Raw genomic sequence first — 17,577 nt, forward strand, 5'->3', positions numbered from 1 at the left:
GTACTTGTGGATGTATTTCAAGGCCTACCTTCAGTGCCTCTTCGCTTGACATCATGGGAAAATAAAAGGAAATCAGCCAAGACCTCAGAAAAATAATTGCTGACCTCCACAAGTCTGGTTCGTCCTTGGGAGCAATTTCCAAACACTTCAAGGTACCACGTTCATTCGTACAAACAATAGTACGAAAGTATAAACACCATGGGACCACGAAGCCGTCATACCGCTCAGGAAGGAGACGTGTTCTGTCTCCTAGAGATGAACGTACTTTGGTGCGAAAAGTGCAAATCAATCCCAGAACAACAGTAAAGGACCTTGTGAAGATGCTGGAGGAAACAGGTACAAAAGTATCTATATCCACAGTAAAACGAGTCCTATATCGACATAACCTGAAATGCCGCTCAGCAAGGAAGAAGCCACTGCTCCAAAACTGCCATAAAAAAGCCAGACTACGGTTTGCAACTGCACATGGGGACAAAGATCGTACTTTTTGGGGAAATGTCCCCTGGTCTGATGAAACAAAAATAGAACTGTTTGGACATAATGACCATTGTTATGTTTGGAGGAAAAAGGGGGAGGCTTGCGCGACAAAGAACACTATCCCAACCGTGAAGCATGTGGGTGGCAGCATCATGTTGTGGGGGTGCTTTGCTGCAAGAGGAACTGGTGCACTTCACAAAATAGATGGCATCATGAGGCTGGAAAATTATGTGGATATATTGAAGCAACATCTCAAGACATCAGTCAGGAAGTTAAAGCCTGGTCACAAATGGGTCTTCCAAATGGATAATGACCACAAGTATACTGCCAAAGTTGTGTCAAAATGGCTTAAGGACGACAAAGTCAAGGTATAGGAGTGGCCATCACAAAGCCCTGACCTCAATCCTATAGAAAATGTGTGGGCACAACTGAAAAAGCGTGTGCGAGCAAGGAGGCCTAAAAACCTGACTTAGTTACACCAGCTCTGTCAGGATGAATGGGCCAAAATTGTGGGAAGCGTGTGGAAGGCAACCCAAAACATTTGACCCAGTTAAACAATTTAAAGGCAATGCTACCAAATACTCATTGAGTGTATGTAAACTTCTCACCCACTGGGAATGTGATGAAAGAAATAAAGGCTGAAATTAATTATCTCTACTATTATTCTGACATTTCACATTCTTAAAAGAAAGTGGTGATCCTAGCTGACCAAAGACAGGGAATTTTTACTAGGATTAAATGTCAGGAATTGTGTAAAACTGAGTTTAAATGTATTTGCCTTCCAACTTTAACTGTATCAAACAAGTATTTTAATATTCCACAATTATTATCAGATTAACTGTTTTGTACAGATAATTATCAGACTCAAGTTACAAACGCTGATAAATGCTCAAACACATTTAGTGATTTTTCCCCCCCCACTGGGCCTTAACTAGTCCTATATTAGCAGATATTGACGCCTTCAGTGGGGGCAAAAAAAAATTCTGTAGCACCACCACCCCCAAACTACTTCTTGCAGCTATGGTCTGTCCTTTTTCTAAGAGATTTAAGAAAGCTCAGGGTATATTTGAGTTTTTTTGATCACTTTCATTGCTGTGTTTTTCTGTATTACAATGTATAATGTATAATCAACGTCCAGTGTAAAAGCCAATTTTTAAGTGAGAAGTAGGCAGTGGTCTAAAGCAGAAAAAGAAAGGAAATTTACATGAGCACCACAATACGTACTCCACCAATGTTTTCCAGCACACAGCTTTGACCTACTACAGTAGCTATTTTTGGTCTTTTGTATTTCCAATAATGTGTAGGCAGGTTGATTCAAACAGCTTAATTCATACTCTTCAGAGGGATAATGGACTTTACAGTGACATGCTATTAAAATTATGTATAAATACAGTACCCGTCAGAAGTTTGGACACACCTACACATTCAAGGGTTTTTCTGTATTTTACTATTTTCTACATTTTAGAATACTAGTGAAGTCTTCCAACCTATGAAATAACACATATGGAATCATATGGGCAGCTTTACACACTCTTAGCATTCTCTCAACCAGCTTCATGAGGTAGTTTCAATTAACAGGTTTGCCTGTTAATTTCTTTGCTTTTAATGCGTTTGAGCCAATCAGTTGTGTTTTGACAAGGTAGGGGTGGTATACAGAAGAGAGCCCTATTTGGTAAAAGACCAAGTCTATATTATGGCAAGAACAGCTCAAATAAGCAAAGAGAAACAACATTCCATCATTACTTTACTTTAAGACATGAACGTCAGTCAATGTGGAACATTTCAAGAACATAGAAAGTTTCTTCAAATGCAGTTGCAGAAACCATCAAGCGCTATGATGAAACTGGCTCTCATGCGGACCACCACAGGAAAGGAAGACCCAGAGTTACCTCTGCGGCAGAGGATAAGCTCATTAGAGTCACCAGCCTCAGAAATTGCAGCCCAAATAAATGCTTCACAGAGTTCAAGTAACAGACACATCTCAACATCAACTTTTCAGAAGATACTGAGTGAATCAGACCTTCATGGGCGAATTGCTGCATAGAAACCAATACTAAAGGACACCAATAATAAGAAGAGACTTGCTTGGGCCAAGAAACACGAGCAATGGACATTAGACTGGTGGAAATCTGTCTTTGGTCTGAGGAGTCCAATTTTGAGATTTTTGTGAGACAATTTTTTTTTGAGACGCAGAGTAGGTGAACGGATGATCTCTGCATGTGTGGTTCCCACCGTGAAGCGTGGGGGAGGAGGTGTGATGGTGCTTTGCTGGTGACACTGTCAGTGATTAATTTAAAATTTAGGGCACGCTTAACCAGCATGGCTACCAAAGCATTCTGCAGTGATCCGCCATCCCATCTGGTTTGCGCTTAGTGGGACTATAATTAGCTTAGGACAATGACTCAAAACTCACCTCCGGCCTGTGTAAGGGCTATTTGACCAAGAAGGAGAGTGATCGAGTGCTGCATCAGATGACCTGGCCTCCACAATCACCTGACCTCTACTCAATAGAGATTGTTTGGGATGAGTTGGACTGCAAAGTGAAGGAAAAGCAGTGCTCAGCATATATGGGAACTCCTTCAAGACTGTTGGAAAAGCATTCCTCATGAAGCTGGTTGATGGAATGGCAAGAGTGTAAAAAGCTGTCATCAAGGCAAAGGATGGCTACTTTGAAGAATCTAACATTTAAAATATATTTGGATTTGTTTAACACTATTTTGGTTACTACATGATCCATATGTGTTTTTTCATAGTTTTGATGTCGTCACTATTATTCTACAATGTAGAAAATAGTAAAAGTAAAGAAAAACCCTTGAATGAGTAGGTGTGTCCAGACTTTTGACATTAGGCTGTAAGTATCTTTAGACATAGGCCTAATGTAAATGTGTATTATTGAAGCGTCATCATCTTTATTGCTAAAATACAATTACACGCATATATTTGAACTACACGGTAATTTGACAGAGGTAATGAACTGTTCAGCACATCAATTGATAAAACAGGACCATGTTTAAAAAACAACTGGTTCTGAGTTTATGTTAATATTACGCAGGTAAGCTAATGGTTACAGAAATCAGGAATGCAGACAGGCTCTATAGACCTCTGTACAGTATCTATATTAGTGACTGTGTCGAACACACCACCTCCTGTTTTTATATTTGCCCAAAAATACATTTATTTTTCATTGAATGTACTGTTAAAATAAAAGTTTAAGGAAGTACAGGCAGGCACCACATTACTACAAAACAAAACAGCTCAATCAAGCCTGGTGGTTGTAAGTATAAAAGCAAAGCTTGCTTTCATAAAATAAAAAAAAGCTTGAAAAGTTAGTGGAATGGGATAATATTTTGTTTGGGTTGGGAAGAATGCAATACTTTACCCTGTATGCGGTACAAGTAACATTATTTTGGGAGCACCTCCTCTAGGAATTAGGCTATTTGAGAAGGTTTGAATCCTAAGCAACCTGCTTACAAATTTTGGGAAATACAATAGACCAACAGAGCTACTGTAGTAGGTCAAAGCTGTTTGCTGGAAAACCTTGGTAGAGCATGGGTGAAGTACGTATTGTGGTGATCATGTGAATTCACTTTTTTGGCTTCAGACCAATGCCTACCTCTCACTTAAAACAACATTTTTTGTTTTTAATAGTATAAGACAATACGCTCAAGTACTATATCCAACTCTGCTGAGAGATGGCATCCGCCTGCAGCCCACTCACAAACTCAGTAACAACGCTTCAGCTCTTTTACTTTGGTTGTGATTCTCTCTGTACAGTAGGAGAAGATCAACGTCAACGTGCCCTTTGAGCACCAGGCAAATGGTGTCAATGAGTGGGATATTGTCGAGGGAGCCAACGGCTTATCAATCACTAACATTTAAAGGCCAGGGCTTTTTTTCTCTGCGCAAAAGTCTTTGAAATGTCTAAATCTTGAGTATGAAACTGTTGGCCGTTTCCTTACAGATAAACTTTTGACATGTTCTTTAGATATTCACTCAAGCTAGTGTCAGTACCATTTTAGAATAACATTAAACCGTATCATAGAATCACAATAATTAGCTTACTAACGGATAAGGAAAAGTACTACTCTATATATTCACTACTAAAACCTGAATATGACCCACTTGTGTTTGAAGCCGTCTGTGGTGGTAGTCAGGTTGACCTGCATGACCGTCTGGAACTCAGTCTCGTTGCAGCAGTACTTGAAGGCAGTGTTGTTGTGGTGACAGCAGAACATGTAGGTCTTGTTGTCGGAAAGGCGAGGGCAATGGAAACCAAAGTGATAGCGCCCCTTGTGGTCGGAGTATGGTTCACACACTCTGAAATGAGCTGATAGAGCTGTGGAGAAGAGAAAGACAGTCAGACGATGAAGCTACTGTCTTCTTGGCAAGCACTCCTGTGAGGTAAAATGTTTTCTAGAATTACTTTTACAAATCTGATAAATGGATTATAGTGATTGAGACCATCATGATTCAGCTTGCCTGTTTTGGACTTGCCCATTAATTAAAATGTTCTGGGCAAATTTCAAAATGGAGCTGGAGGACATGTTCATATATTCTAGAAGAATGGACACATGGCTATTTTTTGGGGGGTGTTATCGGGAACAGGCCCTCACTTACCTTAGCACAGCTCAATACTTCTTAAAAAATGACTCTTTGTGACAAGCAAATGCCTTCTCCTTAACTGGATAAAAGACCAGCCACCAACAATAAATCAGTGGTGTTGTGGGATCTTTCAAATGTTACCACAGGAAAAAATGTGCTATATTCAGGAACAAGGAAGGCGATTTCTATACAATATGGGACCTCTTTTTGCTATCTCTTCCCCTAATCTTGCAGACCCTAAGAAGTGTCAATATAAGAATTATATGAATCTACGGGTCAACCGGACCCTGGTCGCTTTCTTGTATGAAATAATAATTTTGTTATTTTTATTGTAAGGCCTCTATACTCTGGTAGGGGTATTTGATCATTTACATACTACAGCCACACATTTTGCGACAGTCAAATTATTAAAGGCATGTAAGGAAAATGATAAATTAATTAAAAATGAAGAGCAGAGAACTGAAAGGGAATGTATCCTTCTTATTGTTTTTGCGTGTTTTTGTTTTGTTTTGGTGTTTGTTGGTAATGCCATATTTTATGTTACCTTGTTTCATTTTAGAATTCAAATGTATGCACATATCTACAATTTGTTTATGATGTTGACCTGAAAAAAGGAGAATTATATAATAATAATATATATATATATCGAAGATTATTTAGCTTGTGATTTCTATTGCGGTGCAAATTATGCAAAACCAAGCAGAAATCAACAGACATTTATTCATCTCTGATTCTGGCAACCAGAGAGGGGTTTCTCTGTGATGGGAGTCATGGAAACATTATTTGGTAGCCTGGACTCATTGTAGATGATCACCAATTACGTATCTGTCAGAGCAACAGAGCAGAGATAATGAGTGTAGATTTACAGGGCTCATCACAGTTGTCTCATATGTCACTGTGGACCAAAACAAAACTACTTGTTAGCCAGACGCCATCAAAACCAATCAGATCTGGAAATTTGGCATCCTTTCACATTTTATTACCATTGATAACATGAGGTAAAAACGTCCTCCATAGCATAGCTGGGGATAGATTGTCCTTCTAGCAATATGGAATGGGTGTTGCCTGTAGAAACAATGGCAGAGGAGCCGAACTGGAACAAGGTGATGTCTCTGTATGGAGCCAAGACAATTGCAGTGCTAAGAGGGGAAATAATGTTCCTTCTGGGATTTAGTTAGAGGGGGGAAGGGGAGGGAGGGGGTTGTTGTATATTTCTGCCACTGATGGTAAAAGTATTTTCTAATCCCATGTAGGCTGAGCAGGCCAATCAGGAACATATTGGCCATTTGAAAGAGGAGAACACTCTCAGGTCTAATGAGCTTGGGACAGTGCCTCACTCAGGGCCGTCTGAATGACTGGCTAACTGGCTGCCTTATTGGCTAAATAGCTTGAATTGGCTTCCCTCCGACTCTCTGAAACTTTCAGGCTTCTGTATCCATGCTGAACAGGGAAGTAGAATGGGGAGGGAGGAAGCTTGAGGTTTAATAGTATGGAGAGACGCTCTCACTCAGATGATGCACGCTGGTAAACATTCATAACAGTAGTTATGATGGCACCGAAGAACATGGCTGATTTTTTTTTTGCGTTTTGTGTAACTTATTAATGAACTTATTGTGTACATAATGTTGCTGCTACCGTCTCTTATGACCTAAAGTCTCTGGACATCAGAACAGGGATTACTCACCGCGGACTGGAAGAAACTTTTTCCTTTAACGAGTCCGATGAGAAGGATATCCTGCTTTCAGTGGAACAGGCCCAGATCCACGCCTTTGGCGTGAAGAAAAGACGCCGGGAAAGGGGACGCAGATCGAGGATCCTTCTGAGAATCCCGAGGCAACCGAGTAAACTCCCAATGCCTTCCATTCTTCCCCGCTAACGTGCAATCATTGGAAAATAAAATTGATGACCTACTATTAAGATTATCTTACCACCGAGACATTAAAAACTGTAACATCTTATGTGTCAGCGAGACGTCGCTGAACAAAGATACGGACATTATAGAGCTAGTGGGATTTTCCATGCAACAGCAGAACAGAGATGCTACCTCTGGTAAGACGTGTCTTTTTGTCAATAACAGCTGGTGCGCGATGTCTAATATTATAGAAGTCTCGAGGTATTGCTCGCCTGAGGTAGAGTCCCTTATGAGAAGCTGCAGACCACATTATCTACCAAGATAGTTATCATCTGTATTATTCGTAGCCATCTATTTACCACCACAAAATGAAGCTGGCACTAAGACCACTCTCAACCAACTGTATAAGGCCATAAGCAAAGAAGAACATGCTCACCCAGAAGTAGTGCTCCTAGTGGCCGGGAACTTGAATGCAGGCAAACTTAAATCAGTTTTACCACATTTTTACCAGCATGTCACATGTCACTTTACTCCACGCACAGAGATGCATACAAAGCACTCTCCCGGCCTCCATTTGGCAAATCTGACCATAATTCTATCCTCCTGATTCCTGCTTACAAGCAAAAACTAAAGCAGGAATTACCAGTGACTTGGTCAATACGGAAGTGGCCAGATGACGCAGATGCTACACTACAGGACTGTTTCGCTAGCACAGACTGGAATATGTTCTGGGATTAATCCAATGGTATTGAGGAATCCACCACCTCCGTCAGCAGCTTCATCAATAAGTGCATCGATGACGTCGTCCCCACAGTGACTGTATGTACATATCCCAACCAGAAGCCATGGATTACAGGCAACATCTGCATCGAGCTTAAGGCTAGAGCTGCCGCTTTCAAGGAGCGGGAGACTAATCCGGACGCTTATAAGAAATCCCGCTATGCCCTCAGACGAACCATCAAACAAGCAAAGCATCAATATAGGATTAAGATTGAATCCTACTACACAGGCTTTGACGCCCGTTGGATGTAGCAGGGCTTGAAAACTATTATGGACTACAAAGGGAAACCCAGACGTGAGCTGCCCAGTGATGCGAGCCTACCAGACAAGCTAAATGCCTTTTATGCTCGCTTCGAGGCAAGCAACACTGAAGCATGTACAAGAGCACCAGCTGTTCTGGATGACTGTGTGATAACGCTCTCGGTAGCCGATGTGAACAAAACCTTTAAAAAGGTCAACATTCACAAAGCCGCTGGGACAGATGGATTACCAGAATGTGTACTCAAAGCATGCGCGGACCAACTGTCGAGGGTCTTCACTGACATTTTCAACCTCTCCCTGACCAAGTCTGTGATACCTACATGTTTCAAGCAGTCCACCATAGTCCCTGTGCCCAAGGAAGTGATGGTAACCTGCCTAAATGATTACCGCCCCATGGCACTCACGTCGGTAGCCATGAAGTGCTTTGAAAGGCTGGTCATGGCTCAAATCAACAGCATCCTCCCGGACCCCCTAGACCCATTCCAATTCGCATACTGCCTCAACAGATCCACAGATGACGCAATCTGAATCACACTCCACACTGCCATATCTCACCTGGAGGAACACCTACAGTGAGGGAAACAAGTATTGGATCCCCTGCTGATTTTGTACGTTTGCCCACTGACAAAGAAATTATCAGTCTATAATTTTAATGGTAGGTTTATTTGAACTGTGAGAGACAGAATAACATTTAAAAAATCCAGAAAAACGCATTTCAAAAATGTTATAAATTGATTTGCATTTTAATGAGGGAAATAGGTATTTGACCCCTCTGCCAAACATGACTTAGTACTTGGTGGCAAAACCCTTGTTGGCAATCACAGAGGTCAGACGTGTCTTGTAGTTGGCCACCAGGTTTGCACACATCTCAGGAGGGATTTTGTCCCACTCCTCTTTGCAGATCTTCTCCAAGTCATTAAGGTTTCGAGGCTGACGTTTGGCAACTCAAACATTCAACTCCCTCCACAGATTTTCTACGGGATTAAGGTCTGGAGACTGGCTAGGCCACTCCAGGACCTTAATGTGCTTCTTCTTGAGCCACTCCTTTGTTGCCTTGGCCGTGTGTTTTGGGTCATTGTCATGCTGGAATACCCCCATCCACGACCCATTTTCAATGCCCTGGCTGAGGGAAGGAGGTTCTCACCCGAGATTTGACGATACATGGCCCCGTCCATCGTCCCTTTGATGCGGTGAAGTTGTCAAGTCCCCTTAGCAGAAAAACACCCCCAAAGAATAATGTTTCCACCTCCATGTTTGACGATGGGGATGGTGTTCTTGGGGTCATTCCTCCTCCTCCAAACATGGCGAGTTGAGTTTATGCCAAAGAGCTCCATTTTGGTCTCATCTGACCACACTTTCACCCAGTTGTCCTCTGAATCATTCAGATGTTCATTGGCAAACTTCAGACGGGCATGTATATGTGCTTTCTTGTGCAGGGGGACCTTGCGAGCGCTGCAGGATTTCAGTCCTTCACGGCGTAGTGTGTTACCAATTGTTTTCTTGGTGACTATGGTCCCAGCTGCCTTGAGATCATTGACAAGATCCTCCCGTGTAGTTCGGGGCTGATTCCTCACCGTTCATGATCATTGCAACTCCACGAGGTGAGATCTTGCATGGGAGCCCCAGGCCGAGGGAGATTGACAGTTATTTTGTGTTTCTTCCATTTGCGAATAATTTGCGAATAACTGTTGTCATCTTCTCACCAAACTGCTTGGCGATGGTTTTGTTGCCCATTCCAGCCTTGTGTAGGTCTACAATCTTGTCCCTGACATCCTTGGAGAGCTCTTTGGTCTTGGCCATGGTGGAGAGTTTGGAATTGGATTCATCGATTGCTTCTGTGGACAGGTGTCTTTTATAAAGGTAACAAACTGAGATTAGGAGCACTCCCTTTAAGAGTGTGCTCCTAATCTCAGCTCGTTACCGGTATAAAAGACACCTGGGAGCCAGAAATCTTTCTGATTGAGAGGGTGTCAAATACTTATTTCCCTCATTAAAATGCAAATCAATTTATAACATTTTTGACATGTGTTTTTCTGGATTTTTTGTTGTTATTCTGTCTCTCACTGTTCAAATAAACCTACCATTAAAATGATAGACTGATCATTTCTTTGTCAGTGGGCAAACGTACAAAATCAGCAGGGGATCAAATACTTTTTCCCTCCCTGTATGTGAGAAGGCTGTTCATTGACTATAACTCAGCGTTCAATTCCATAGTACCCACGAAGCTCATCACTAAGCTAAGGACTCTGGGATTGAACACCTCCCTCTGCAACTGGATCCTTGACTTCCTGACGGGCCACCCCCAGATGGTAAGAGTAGGCAATAACACATCTGCCACGCTGATCCTTAACACTGGGGCCCCTCAGGAGTGTGTACTTAGTCCCCTCCTGTATTCCCTGTTCACCCACAACTGCATGGCCCAACACGACATGCCAACCATCATTAAGTTTGCTGACGACACGACAGTGGTAGGCCTGATCACCGACAACGATTAGATGAGCCTATAGGGAGGTGGTCAGAGAATTGGCAGTGTGGTGCCAGGACAAAAACCTCTCCCTCAATGTGAGCAAGACAAAGGAGCTGATAGTGGACTACAGGAAAAGGCAGGCCGAACAGGCCCCCATTATTAACATTGACGGGGCTGTAGTGGAGTGGGTCGAGAGTTTCAAGTTCCTTGGTGTCCACATCACCAATGAACTATCATGGTCCAAATATTACAAGACGGTCGTGAAGAGCGCACGACAAAACCTTTTCCCCCTCATGAGACTGAAAAGATTTGGCATAGGTCCCCAGATCCTCTAAAGGTTCTACAGCTGCACCATAGAGAGCATCCTGACCAGTTGCATCACCGCCTGATATGGCAACTGCTTGGCATCTGACCGTAAGGCGCTACAGAGGAAGGTGCGAACGGCCCAGTACATCACTGGGGCCAAGCTTCCTGCCATCCAGGACCTATGTAATAGGCGGTGTCAGAGGAAGGCCCATAAAATTGTCAGACTCCAGTCACCCAAGTTATAGACTGTTTTCTCTGCTCCCGCACGGCAAGCGATACTGGAGCATCAAGTCTAGGACCAAAAGGCTCCTTAACAGCTTCTACCCCCAATCCATTAGACTGCTGAACAATTCATAAAAATTGCCACTGGACAAAGTACTTCTACCCCCCGATTTGATTTGATAACAGTACATTTTCTTCGGTCTCATTTTATTACCCTTCTTTATTTGTTAACTAATCTCTCACAACTAGACGCAGGTCACTCAAGTTTCTGAAATACCACCTTTGCCAGCACTCAAATCAGAAATACACTTCTCATTTCACAAAAAAACGATATGTTCATGTACATTTTCTAAAAACGTATCAAAACTATATCAAAATCCAAGTTATGTAAGATGGGAGATAAATCAAATCAGTCACTCATAAAGGTCACATATAAATTCCAAAAGGACATTTAAAACACAGCTTAATTTATGCCAAAATCATGTCATCAAAATCCAGTTCTGGTATTCTGATCCTATAGCTGATCTCATAAACCACGGGATATATTTGTTATTTTATTTATTGAACCTTTATTTAAAGGAGGGGTATAAAGGAGGGGTCTGCGGTTATAAAGAGGGTGAATTGGCAATAAGGACGCAGAGCACCTAAGCATTGGAAGTGGACCATAAAGTCCTCTAATGATGCAAGACTTAAAGGTGAAGCAGGCCAGGGGGAAGGCAGTCTGAGCCTTACTAGAGGGAAAACAGCTGGATCTGGTTAGGGCTCTGTCGTAAATATTGCCATGTTGTTAGTTACATTAACACCTATCCAATTTTAGGATACTACAGTAAACAGGTTGGCTCTTATGTTCCGTTTACAACCTCAACCTGTGAGCTGAAAGACTATAAACCGAAATAAAGTTATTTGCATACTATTAAACCTCAGGTTGTTTTATAATGTGCATTACAGTTACCGACATACCGTTTCACAAATGCAGATTAGTTACAGTAATCAACATCGATGTTTTACCATGCAGCATACTGTTCCTTGACAGTCATACACCAGGCTCACTTGCCAGACTCACAGGCGACTGTGGGAAGAGACTATATACTTTAACACACACACACACACACACCATAGCAAAAAGGTGTATAAAACTGCACTGACCTGCAGTGGACAGCAGGAGAAAGATGACTGTCAGGACATTCAAGGACTGCCGGCTGGTGACAGTCATCTTCGGGTCCTCATGAAGAACAGGCGCCAGAGGGGGAGATTCTCACTGCAGGGCTGCTTTAGCTGAACCTCCTGGACATTCTTTGCTTTTTGCCACCCCCCAATCACATGGCTGCTGTTGTCCAACCGGCCACCTGGACAGAGAAAGAAAACCAATCAATCAATTAACTTAATGATCATGATTATTACGTATAAAGCCTATTGTGGGCTACAGTAACTAAGGGCTACAGTAACTAAGGGCTACAGTAACTAAGGAGAGAAAATATGCTTTTGATCAAATAACATAAATCTAGCCACAGGTTACTTGCTCTGATTGGACAATTGTGCCTTGCAGCACTCACCATGGACCAAAAAGAGTTGGGTCTTTTGTCCAGCCCTCTAATAGTTCCGATCAATGGGAGTGCTTGTGATAAATCACATAAAGTGCTCTCTCTGTTAGAAGAGGACCCTGTTTGGCTACAGAGCAGTTCGAGATGAGCCTGTTGGTGATGATGCATCGCACCAGCTCACGGGTGTGATAGAGGGGTGCAATGCTAATGGGAGGCTCCACAGGCCTGGCTGGGGCATACAGAATTGAAGAAGAGAGATGTTCAATTCTGAGTGTCCCCGAGAGGCACGTGGAGGCTAGCATTCGCATTGCACCACTCTATCATATCCGTCCGACATCCGTAGAATGTGGCTAAATTAGATAAATAGCTTAGGAGAAACTGTTTTATCTTAGTGAGGATTGAGGACTGTTATTTTCTGCTCTTGGACAAGTTTTTTGCAATTGATCACTGTCTGTTCCTGTTGATTTTATGTTCGTCTGAGACTGCCAAATGTAAAATGTATGCTAATTTGAGTTAATTGTAGAGAGCGTCACAGACTTTGTCATCAAACACTGAATAAGCATGAAGGGTTTTAGACTGCGCAAAGTTAGTGTGACAATATCATCCTGCTCATCTGAGCTAGGAAACACTTATCTAGCAGTGTACATCTGTGTTCATGCTAGGAGGATCCTATATCCCTCAGGGAGAAGAGGAGAAAGACTAGTGTGGCTGCTTCCTGCTTCATAATATTGACTTGGGTTCAAGAGACAGAATATCTGGATGTCTGTCTGCTCAGCCTGGTCTCACAGACTAGGCATAACATAGTATATGAAATCCGACAAACTCAAATTTGTATGGTATGTTACATAAGACAGAAGGTTACTTCAGGATAAAACAAAAAGAGGGTGGTTGATCGGGGTGGATGGGTAACTGTATATTATCAAACGTATAGCAATCCAAAGGTTGTGTGTTCAAATCTCATCACGGACTATTTTAGAATTTTAGCTAATTAGCAACTTTGCTACTACTTACTACTTTTTAGCTATATTGTAACTATTTAGCATGTTAGCTAACACTTCCCCTAACCGTAACCTTAACACATTAACCTAAGTCGTAACCTCAACCCTAACCTTAACCCTTAGCCTAGCTAGCCTCCTGGCCACCTAGCTAACGTTAGCAACAACAAATTGGAATTCGTAACATACATATTTCAAATTCGTAACATGTTGTAAGAATTGCAATTAGTAGCATATCATACTAATTGCAATTCATAACATTTCATATGAATTGTAATTCGTATCATACAAAATGAATGATGGACATCCACAAATTAATACATTCCATACCAAACGTAACACATCATGCTAATTTGAGTGTCCTGGTTTTTCATTTACTATGTTACATCTACTCATGAGTCCAGGTTGGTCTGCTGAGATTGTTGGTCTCTGCCACTCTGATTTCTGTCACTCTACTCATACCTGGTCCTGTTTGGTGCAGTATATATAGCCCTGTATGCCCCTGACAAGAAAGGTGAAATGTGTGTTGTTGGAACCAAATCAAACCCAGATGGCCATCACAGTGCAATACAGAGAAACTACTGTATGTGCCATATGTAGTGCATACAGAAAGTATTCAAACCCCTTTGACTTTTTCCACATTTTGTTACATTACAGTCATATTTTAAAATGGATTCAATTGTTTTTTCCCCCTCATCATGCTACACACAATACCCCATAATGACAAAACATAGTTACATTACCAGCAACAACATTGTAATCGGACTACAGATACTTTTGAGGATTACTTTGAAATTCAGTAAGGATGTTTGAAGGAAAACATCTTTGACAGTTCTCTGTTTTCTCAATGACATTCAAATCAGCATTGAAAAAAGGTGCATGTTTAAGTTTGTTCCACCTGAGGGAGTCTGACCACAAGGAGACCACTATGATGACACACCAAATGTGTTTGATGGATCGCAGGAAAAGAGCAGGAATAGGCTTTTGTAGGCTACAGTCCAAGCTATGTCTTCCAATGGTGCGACTGCTGTCGGCATCCAACGATTATCCAATTGGAATAATGTTTGGAGGTAAGGATGACAGCGGTGGTGTAGTCTACGGCGATACGGATATAACTTATTATTGATATCTACGTAGCACATTGATGTAAATCACACTTCTACTCTCTGATTTAGCCATTTGCGCCTTTGGTTGGATTGTGGATGTTGTTGGTGGCTGTTCACAAATCTAAATGTGTATTTGAACCCAATAATGGTTGAATTCAAGAAGTTTAAGCTGCCTATCAATCATTGTTTTTGAAACCAGGGACAGCCAGTGAAAAATGCACTCTTGCAACAGCTGCCTAGTGTGTTGATCCCAGCCTATGGAATAAAAATGTGGCTTTTATTGCTCAATCTAATTCATGCTGATCATTTTTTTTATCCATAGGCCTGATGGACATTTGCTCAAACTCGTACACGTTTGATAGACTTAAAGAGACAATCTGTAGTTGCTTCATCAATTTTTGAACTTTAAATTCTATATATTAATGTAAAGATATGATTTAATGTAGTAGGAGGTGATGGGTTAGAAGAAGTAAACATAACCAACCCATAAAGAAAAATGTAACATCCATATATGGCCAGCTATGTAAACTTTAACATTGATTTATCCTGCAATAGATGTCGTTCAATTGGTAACATATATTTTTGTCTTCTTCTAATTCCTCTAAATTACGTTACTGAGTTTAGGTAATCAAAAGGTTACGTTACTGATTACAATTTTGGACAGGTAACTAGTAACTGTAAAGGATTACATTTAGAAAGTAACCTACCCAACCCTGATCATACTACACACAACACCCCATAATGACAAAGCAAAAACTAAAATATCACATTTACATAAGTATTCAGATCCTTTACTCAGTACTTTGTTGAAGCACCTTTGGCAGCGATTACAGCCTCGAGTCTTCTTGCGTATAATGCTACAAGCTTGGCACACCTGTATTTGGGGAGTTTCTCCCATTCGTCTTTGCAGATCCTCTCAAGCTCTGTCAGGTTGGATGGGAAGCGTTGCTGCACAACTATTTTCAGGTCTCTGATGTTTGATCGGGTTCAAGTCCGGGCTCTGGCTGGGCCACTCACGGACATTCAGAGACTTGTCCCAAAGCAACTGCTGCGTTGTCTTGGCTGTGTGGTTAGGGTCGTTGTCCTGTTGAAAGGTGAACCTTCACCCCAGTCTGAGGTCTTGAGCGCTCTGGAGCAGGTTTTCATCAAGGATCTCTCTGTGCTCCATTCATCTTTCCCTCGATTCTGACTAGTCTGCCAGTCCCTGCCTCTGAAAAACATCCCCACAGCATGATGCTGCCACCACCATGCTTCACCTTAGGGATGATGCCAGGTTTCCTCCAGATGTGGTACTTTGCATTTAAGCCAAATAGTTCAATCTTGTTTTCATCAGACCAAATAATCTTGTTTCTCATGGTCTGAGTGTCCTTTATGTGCCTTTTGGCAAACTCCAAGCAGGCTGTCATGTGCCTTTTACTGAGGAGTGGCTTCCGTCTGGCCACTACCATAAAGGCCTGATTGGTGGAGTGCTGCAGGAATGGTTGTCCTTATGGAAGGTTCTTTCATCTCCACAGAGGAACTCTGGAGCTCTGTCAGAGTGACCATTGGGTTCTTGGTCACCTCCCTGACCAAGACCCTTCTCCCCCAACTGTCAACTGTGGGACCTTATATAGACAGGTGTGTGCCTTTCCAAATCATGTCCAATCAATTGAATTTACCACAGGTAGAAACATTTCAAGGATGATCAATGGAAACAAGATGCACCTGAGCTCAATGTCGAGTCTCACAGCAAAGGGTCTGAATACTTACAGTGGCAAGAAAAAGTATGTGAACCCTTTGGAATTGCCTGGACTTCTGCATAAATGGGTCATAAAATTGTATCTGATCTTCATCTAAGTCACAACAATAGACTAACACAGTCTGCCTAACACAGTCTGCTTAAATGTATAATAATAATAATTACAATTATACGTTTTCACGTCTTTATTGAACACACTGTGTAAACATTCACAGTGCAGGGTGGAAAAGTATGTGAACACTTGGATTTAATTAACTGGTTGAACTTCCTTTGGCAGCAATAACCTCAACCAAACGTTTTCTGTTGTTGCGGATCAGACCTGCGGTCAGGAGGAATTTTGGACCATTCCTCTTTACAAAACTGTTTCAGTTCAGCAATATTTTTGGGATGTCTGGTGGGAACCGCTCTCTTGAGGTCATGCCACAGCATCTCAATCGGGGTGAGGTCAGGACTCTGACTGGGCCACTCCAGAAGGCGTATTTCCTTCTGTTGAAGCCATTCTGGTTTTGTTTTACTTCTGAGTTTTGGATCGTTGTCCTGCTGCATCACACAACTTTGTTGAGCTTCAATTGGCTGACAGATAGCCTTACATTCTCCTGCTGAATGTCTTCTTAAACTTGAGAAATAATTTCCGTCAATGATAGCAAGCTGTCCAGGCTCTGAGGCAGCAAAGCAGCTCCTAACCATGATGCTCCCTTCACCATACTTTACAGTTGGGATGAGATTTAGATGTTGTGTGCTGTGCCTTTTTTTCTACACACATAGTTTTTGTTCCTTCCAAACAACTCAACTTTAGTTTAATCTCTCCACAGTAGATTTTGCCAGTGGCGCTGTGGAACTTCCAGATGCTCTTTTGCGAACCTCAGACGTGCAGCAATGTTTTTTTTGGACAGCAGTGGCTTCACCCGTGGTGTCCCCCCCCCCACACCATTCTTGTTTATTGTTTTACGTATCATAGACTCATCAACAGAGATGTTAGCATGTTCCAGAGATTTCTGTAAGTCTTTAGCTGACACTAGGATTCTTCTTAAAACTTCTTAGGGATCAAATCCCATTAACAGGACCGATTTGACAGCATCCGGTGAAATGGCAGAGCTCCAAATTCAAATTCAATTATTAGAAATATTTAACTTTCATACAATCACAAGTGCAATACACCAAATTAAAGATTTACTTCTTGTTAATCCAGCCACCATTTCAAAAAGTCTCTACGGTGAAAGCAAACCATGC

The 17,577-nt window shown here is 41.8% G+C and overlaps 1 protein-coding gene across 1 annotated transcript in view; it reads right to left on the reverse strand.

The window, feature by feature from the left end:
- Window positions 1-17,577, reverse strand: part of LOC139370313 (shisa like 1b) — a 63,982-nt gene that overhangs the window by 14,816 nt on the left and 31,589 nt on the right. The window contains exons 2-3 of the mRNA XM_071109716.1: window positions 12,114-12,313; window positions 4,600-4,813 (exon numbers count right to left, since the gene is read on the reverse strand). Coding sequence (XP_070965817.1) covers window positions 4,600-4,813; window positions 12,114-12,180 — 281 coding nt within the window. The 5' untranslated portion in view covers window positions 12,181-12,313. The remainder of the gene's footprint in view (window positions 1-4,599; window positions 4,814-12,113; window positions 12,314-17,577) is intronic.

Source organism: Oncorhynchus clarkii, chromosome 2 (assembly GCF_045791955.1).
Source record: "Oncorhynchus clarkii lewisi isolate Uvic-CL-2024 chromosome 2, UVic_Ocla_1.0, whole genome shotgun sequence".
Lineage (NCBI taxonomy): Eukaryota > Metazoa > Chordata > Actinopteri > Salmoniformes > Salmonidae > Oncorhynchus > Oncorhynchus clarkii.